An 8,168-nucleotide genomic window follows, 5' to 3' on the forward strand; every position below is an offset into this window, starting at 1 on the left:
ATGTATAATTTCAAGTAGTTAGAGCTACTCCGAGCCGACGCCCAACGTTTATAATAAATACTAAATATTATAAAAATAATATTTAAATAAGTATTATTTGTGTAAATGTCGCTGCCACCACTATTCATCTTCACCGGTCTCCGCCTTACTGTGCGCACAAGAAATTCAATCCACACCATACTCTGACATAGGGAGCCTAACTCCAATAATGTTTGAAGTGGAGTTTAAATCATCACCCTTTCGCCTCCAACTGTGACTTGAGGTCAAGTAATCAACTATAAGTGCTAGTTCGGGCATATAACATTTTACTTGACTAATTTTTTTTTTCTCTCTCTAAGAGCATCCTTATCAGTTGGGGATATTAGGGGGAGAATGTAAGAGTGAGTAGGAAAAAGAATAATGTGGGAGAGGGGGGGGGGGGGGGGGGGGAGGGCGGGGAATCATAATAATAAGCATGTCAGAGTAATTTCTTCTCTCTATTGGTTCTCTCTCTTCCATCATTAATTCCTTTTTCTTGGAGATGCTATTGACCCCTTCTCTCTCTTGATTCTCTCTCTGCCACCATGACATTTTAGCCTCAAAAGTAGTGAATTCTCCCCCATTTATCCACTGATGTAGATGCTCTAATGAAATATGAATATTCTTATCAAATCACTAACACATTTTTCCACTATAAAATATACATTTTCCACTATAAAATAATAAAATAAATATTCATCACGACCTTTGGTTTCCCTTTGTTAAAAAAAAAAAAAAAATGAAGAAGATTTTGGTAGCTATATATTCCATATTTCCAAAAATATTTAATTATGTAATACAAAAATATCACCATTTTCCTATTCTGTTTGTATAATATAAGATATTATATCACCATTATATTTACTTATTTTAGATTTTCAAAATTCCTATTTATGTTTATATTAAGTAAGATATCATATCACCATTCCAATATAACGATCTAACATTATTTTCTTATCAAAAAAGGCCAATATAATTGAAACAAATGCTCCAGCTCAACTAAAAACCTATGTTTATAATTAAATTGTACATTTATATATCAGTATATTTGAAATTAAGAGAAAAAAAATAAACAAACAAAATAAAGGATTAGCTAGGGGCATAACTTAGTGGTCGAAATGTTATAGGTGCAAGCACTTAGACTCAATGTTTTGGGGTTCAAATTACTTATATTTATTACTAAAAAAATCGGCCTAGGCGCCTAGGCACAGACTAAGCACTAGGCTCCCCTAAGCCGATGCGATTTCAACCATAGGCGTTTTTTAGTTGGCCTACCGACTAATTGTCCGACTAGGCGTTGAGCTGAACGCCTAACTCGCCTAACTCGACCGAGTCGGGTGCCCAACTCATCTGAATTGGCGCTCAACTCAACCGCGGCTCCGCTACTCCTCTTCTATATTTCTCCAACCATGTATATTCTCAAATTATGTACTCAACTAATCATCTAACATATGTATTTGACTAGTTTGAGGACTATAACAGTCCAACAACTCCTAGCCATTGAGTAGGAGAAGTGGAGAAAATACACTCGATTTACTCCTGCTAGGCACTCTACTCCTGCCTAGGCACTCTGGGTGCCCCGAACGCCCGATTAGCGCTTTCTGCAATATTGCTTATATTATATGACATGGAATATGTGAAATCAATAGGAAAAGAAAACCAAATAAACACGAAATCAAGGATTAGGTTACAAGATGAGAGAGTTGAACAAAAAAAAAAAAAAGAATTGTTCAAATAACTTAGGTTGCAAGCTAGAATACAGTACAAACTAAAATGATTAAAGAAACATGAAAGCTGCAGACAAAGCCATAGCAAGGACAACAGAAAGGGAAACGGTTTGGGGAAACATCAGCGGCGGCGAATGGTTTTTGGATTGAGAAGGTGAAGGCGCCGGAGGAGGATGGTGCTCGACGTTGATCGCCATTTTCATTTGGCTCCAGCAATAGCCTCCGCTGCTAAGGAAGTAATATGGCCTCGTCTCGTTCAACTGGAACACATCCCGACCGCCTCTCGTGATGTTGGTTATGAACTCGCGGTCGTTGCACGTCTCGTAGTTGCTGCTGTTCACCTCCAGCACACTGTAATAGTGCTTATCGAACACAAAATCTGCCACAAAATTTTAAAGCATTCCACTGTAAACAACTGGAAATTAAACGATCAAAAAATGAAATAAGATCGACCTATATGTGTTTAAAATTTCTGAATTTCATAGGTAGCAGTGATCTATCTCATCTATCGTTGATAGGATATTTCCAAAATTTTAGATCAAACTAAGCCTCAAGGCGGCGTAACTTGCTTTCGCCCTAAAATATTTTTTTTTGAAAAGAATTAGGGTTTAGGAGTGGAATGTTACAGAGCCAGTCGCCGACGTAGAAATGCTGTTTGGCCGCCCATTCGGTGTAGTTAACGTTGGGAGTCCAACCGACGTTCCCTCCCACCTTAATCCGATCGCCCAGCGCCGATGTTAATAGCAGCGAACCGAACACCAGCGGCAACCACACAGCGCCCACCACCTTTCTCGCCATCACGCCCGAAGCCACACCCTCCATGACAGAAAATTAAAGCAGTGTTTGATCGTTCGTCTACTCTCTCTCTCTCTCTATCTATTATAAAAGGCAACGAATTGAAGAGGCGAGAGTGGGGTTTCTTTGGTAAGAAAAGAGGTGGCAACCATTCATCATTTCATCAGCCAGCTAGGGCAGATTTCGGTTTCCAAAAAGTTGAGCGGATTCTACTGATTGATCATGCTCTAGGTGCTCTTGTGTAATCCTTATACCATGGATTAGGGCTCATATTCATTGTGTATTTTAATGTATGTGTATATGTTTTGACCCTGTTTGTTAAAATAGTTAGTTAATAGATTAATTTTGATTTATCTGATCACTATTAGTTATTTGACTTTGCTTAAAAATCAATTTAAGTGTTTAGTTAATTAGCTTTTTGTACTTCAAAATATTAAAATTAAAAAAACTACTCAAAGCAACTATTTCAATTAGCTTTTTGAGAAAATAAATTATACTAACAGCTATCAGCTAACAGCTAATTTATCAAACACCTTTTTACAATTAGCTAATGTTATCAAATAGTTCAGGGCCGTATTTTAAGTTTTGGTGGCCCTGTTCTAGTAAATAAATGTGGCCCTACCAAAATCATAATTTTTAAAACTAATACATGCAAGTTTCGAACCTTTGACCTCCAAGTTAAAATACAATAAATACACATTCTTACCATCTCTTCATGAAACCTTTAAAGTTTAATTGAAAACTTTTTAATTTTTATTTTTAAACTAGCTAGGTAAAAATTAAATATTGAACCTCTAAAATTTGGGGCCCCTCTAAAATTGGGGGCCCTGTGCGGTAGCCCAGCTTGCACAGCCTAAAATCCGGCCCTGAAATAGTTATACCCTCTAATTTACCCAATCAGCTAACAGTTAACAACCATTTACCAAACATGGCCTTTATATTATGAGTTTTTGTGTTTTATGTTATGAAATTGTGTACCTTAAGAATGTGAATTTTGTATCTGGAACATATTAGTAGTTGTGTCTTATGTTATGAATTTTTGTGTCTTGTGTTGTGAAATTTTGTATCTATGAACACAAATTTTGGTACTTAAATAAGATTTGAAAAATAAATAAATATATAACATATGTATGTGTTTGTGTTGTGATTTTTGATGTTTTATATTACAAAATTTTGTACCTTACGAGTATAAATTCTATATCTCGTCATTTTGATTTAAAGTCTACATTACTATGTGGACCCTAGTGCATGATATAAATTACCCTATTGTGTTGTACACCCACTCACCCCCACAGCCCATCGCCAGTCTAATCACCATACACGTGTACATTTGAGTCGGGCTCCTTTTTCAAAGGCTGCGTAGTTCGTGGTTTCCAGAACGGACTACGGAGGCGAGATTTGCGTGGCCATATAGGACAAGGGTATTAAGTATTCACCAATTGCTATACCATTATAGAGTTTTTTGCACTTTTAGTCCCACGATTATAGTAGCATTGGCAGAATTGATACACGACTTTTGAACCTTGTAATTTTAATCCACGATTATTGATTTTTTTACAAAAATGGTCCTTCCGGCCACTTTTTCGTCAAAATTTCACCGAAATTTTTTTTTTTTCCATTTTTAGCCGGGTTAAAATTGACATTTTACTTATCTCAAAAAATTAAAAGAAAAAAAATTGATATTTGACTACATACAATATCACTGGGCTACATACTACTGCCCCAGGCGGCAGAGTCCCTGGAGCAGGCAGGGCTGTCAGTAAGCGGCGGAGCGGCCGTGGCGTTCCCCGGGCTAGTTGGGTTATCCGGCAGCAGCATTGGAGTGGTACATGTACTCCGCTGCCTGTGGCAGTAGTATGTAGCCCAGTAATATTGTATGTAGTCAAAAATCAATTTTTTTCTTTTAACTTTTTGAGATAAGTAAAATGTCAATTTTAACCCGACTAAAAATAGATAATTTTTTTTCCGGTGAAATTTTGACGAAAAAGTGGCCGGAAGGACCATTTTTGCAAAAAAATCAATAGTCGTGGACTAAAATTGCAAGGTTCAAAAGTCGTGGATCAATTCTGCCAGTGCCACTATAGTCGTGAGACTAAAAGTGCAAAAAACTCTACCATTATATATGTCCATCTTATTTTATGATCTCATCTAAAATAATATTTAAATTAGGTTTAATTCACAGAATATTAAATTATATTAAAAAAATTAAATTACTGAGAATATTAGATTCATCTATTTGATTAAAATTGATATATGTAATATAAATATGTTTGATTAAAGTGTTTCTTTTTTATGTTATATAACTATTTTATTTTAATATTTTAAACATATTTTTATGTATTTTAATGAATTTTAAAATTAAAATAAATAAATAAATAATGTAAAGGTAAAATATAGAAATAAATAATTTAAAAATAATTAACTAATAAGTTAATATGAAAAATTAGTAAAAATATAACATTTTGAATTTGAGAAATATTGTATGTATTGAGGGAGGAAAAATCAATGGGTTAACTTGGCAAAATTAATAAAAACGACAATGGAATGTGAGAATACGGTCAACGTATCTATAAGGTCCATGTTTTTTAGTGCTTTGTTCAATTTATTCGTTATACTTTTATTTTGTTCAATTTAGTTTATGTACTTTAAAAATTGGTGCAATTAAAGACAATAGTTAACGGTGTTAATATTATCGTTACTTTAAGTTACGTGGTGCTGACATCATAATGATATTTATATTCCTATTCATATACAGAGTATTACTTTATAAATATTTAAAATTAATTATTTTTACCTCTAATATATTAAACTAGTATGCCCAAAATAAATAATTTCAACCATGTTCATAATGAGATTTAGATACTTGATGTCAACATGCTTGTAATGATTTATTTTGGACATATTAATGTAATATATTAGTGGTAAAAATAATTAATTTTAAATATTTATAAAATAATATATGAGTTGGAATATAAATATCGTGATATGATATCAATGATGTTGGTGTCATGTAAGCTTAGTTAACAGTAATATTATCACTGTTAACTATTGTCCTTAGTTTCGTCACTTTTTAAAGTAGAAAGACTAAATTTAACAGATTAAAGGTACAATGACTAAATTGAACAAAACAATATAATGCATGAATTTTATAGGTACTTTGACCGTGAGAATAAATAAGGAGGTCAAGGGTATCTCATCTTTTCTTCAAATGGCTAAAAATATTATGTGTAGGTTGAGTTACATTCCCTCAAAAAATTACGTAACCTAAATCAAATATAAGAATTTTATATTTTCAAGCAAATATCACATTAGTTATTTTATCTACATAGCTATGTGATACATGATCATAGAAAAATTTGCCCAAATTTTCTAGTCTTAAGCCCCCATCCAGTTCATTATTATCCAATTTCTCTGATCAAATGGGCTTCAAACATTACAGATCCAAATTCAACCTAGCTTAGTAATTTGGAGAAAATAAAACTATTCGTTTAAGTTATAGGATATCCTACTTGTTCCTTAAAGTTATAAATGTAATCACTTTTTCTTTATATATATATATATATATATATATATATATATATATTTGAAATGGAATAAGGACTACTCATTAGTGCGTAAATTATATTGTAGATCACGATCCATCTTGCATAGTGGACACTAATGTAAAATGATGTCATTTTATATTTAGTCGTTAATGACATCAATAAGTGTATTAAATTTTTTTAATATTTATCACGTACTATATTTATAATATTTGCTATATACGTTCATAAACGTAAACTTTAATGCATATAAACACTAAATTGCGTATACATCATATTCGTTTCTATTCATTTTGTTGTAGATTCATAATGTTCCTTTTATGGGGGTGTTTAACAATTAGTTGTTTGTTGATAGCTGATAGCTTATTTAGTTAGTTGCTTTATTATATGAATCAACGTTAGGAATAAATTATTTCTAACAATCTCACACTTGATTCATATAAGTGTGACTTTACAATTTTCAATCTTTATTTGAGCTCACTTAATATGAAAATGTTAAAGCCACAACCTTGTCGAACTTTATTAACCGAATCATGGCGGTTACAGGCTTGACATAGCGTCCCGCTCCCTTCCATGTATTACAGTTAATAAGAATTCGAACCATAATAATAAGGTAAAATCTAAAAGTACCTTATTCCTTATGTCTTAAATAAGACCATTGTTATCACTTCTGAATTTATGCATAAATAAGTGATCACCATCAATAATAACAAAATCAAAATCTAAATAGATATCTAAGAATATCATCAACCTGATGTGCGAATCAAATATAAATCCATACATGTATGGCAGAGTTAACCGTTATACAAGTACTTTACTAGTATGCACATCCTTCCAACATGGCCAATGAAGGTTATGGGCGCCAATCCCTTAGTCAACGGATCCGTGATCATGAGATCGGTGCCAATATGCACTATTGATACTTTTTTTTTTTTTTTTTTTTTTTGATTTTGTACCTTCTCCTTAATACACAATTGTTGTATTATCACAATGAATCCTCAATGGTTTGGCTATAGTGCCAACAATGCCCAAACCATAAATGAAATTACGCAGCCATGATGATTGAATTGTAGCCTCAAAACATGCTACAAATTCTGCCTCCATATTAGAAGTAGCAATGACAGACTCCATCGCACTCAGCTCATCCAAGATATTGCTTCCTGAGCAAGTGAAAAAATATATCCGAATGGGGATTTTCGGGTATCCAAACATCCGGCATAATTTGAGTTCGAATCACCTATAACCTCCAGGTTATTCGTTCTTCTAAATGTGAGCATATGGTCCTTAGTGCCTTGTAAGTATCGCAAGACCTTCTTTGCAGTTTTCCAGGTTATATATTTCTAAAACTTTGTTAATGTGAGCCTTCTAGGATGATCTTAAAATCTCATGTGATCTATCACAGAATATTTCTATTCCAATCACATATGAAGCCTCACCCATATCATTCATTTCAAACTTCTTAGAAAGATATTCCTTAACATAACGCAACATCCCTTTATCATTAGCAGTTAGAAAAATGTCGTCAACATGTAACACTAGGATTACAAACTTGCTTCCATTAATCCTTCATGTAGATACACTAATCAACAGTGATCTCTACACAACCAAATGATGACAATTTCAAGTACCATTGTCTAGAAGCATGTTTTAATCCATAGATCGACTTCTTCATCAATAAAGACAGTCCTTAACTTATGTAAGTATAAATAACTTAATTATTAAATTTAGAGAAAATTACAGTTTTCGTGTCTAAGTTATAGGGTAATTGTAGAATTTGTCATGCTCACTTTTCGTCCCTAAGTTATCATTAGCGTTGCACTTTTTGTCCTTTCGTGCTCACTTTTGTCCATGAGTTATACTAAAATTGAAAATTTTGTCCCTAATGTTTTATTAGTAAAGAGACGAAAAGTGAGGATATATAATCCACGTGAGGTTACCTAAAGTTCTATACCAATTAAACTGGTTGAAATCGAAAAAATAACAAAAGAAAAATATGAAAAGACAAAAATGTCCTTACTAAAAATAGGAAAAGTTATGAGAAAGACTAATGGCCCGTTTGGTTCACGGAATAGGCCGGGAATAACAT

At 33.1% G+C, this 8,168-nt stretch overlaps 1 protein-coding gene across 1 annotated transcript; it reads right to left on the reverse strand.

The window, feature by feature from the left end:
* Window positions 1–1,721: 1,721 nt before the first annotated feature.
* Window positions 1,722–2,735, reverse strand: LOC109153717 (lamin-like protein). The gene is made up of 2 exons (XM_019301607.1): window positions 2,372–2,735; window positions 1,722–2,124 (listed from the first exon to the last, which is right to left on the reverse strand). Exons 1-2 carry the CDS (start codon window positions 2,565–2,567, stop codon window positions 1,796–1,798), a joined length of 525 nt encoding a protein of 174 aa, XP_019157152.1. The 5' UTR covers window positions 2,568–2,735; the 3' UTR covers window positions 1,722–1,795.
* Window positions 2,736–8,168: the final 5,433 nt, after the last annotated feature.

This window comes from Ipomoea nil, unplaced genomic scaffold, assembly GCF_001879475.1.
Source record: "Ipomoea nil cultivar Tokyo-kokei standard unplaced genomic scaffold, Asagao_1.1 scaffold2516, whole genome shotgun sequence".
Lineage (NCBI taxonomy): Eukaryota > Viridiplantae > Streptophyta > Magnoliopsida > Solanales > Convolvulaceae > Ipomoea > Ipomoea nil.

Coding starts and splice junctions, on each gene's coding strand:
- LOC109153717 (XM_019301607.1), bottom strand. CDS start 2,567: ATGGAGGGTGTGGCTTCGGGCGTGATGGCGAGAAAGGTGGTGGGCGCT. Junction 2,125..2,371: donor CTACGTCGGCGACTGGCTCT/GTAACATTCCAC, acceptor ATTTTGTGGCAG/ATTTTGTGTTCGATAAGCAC.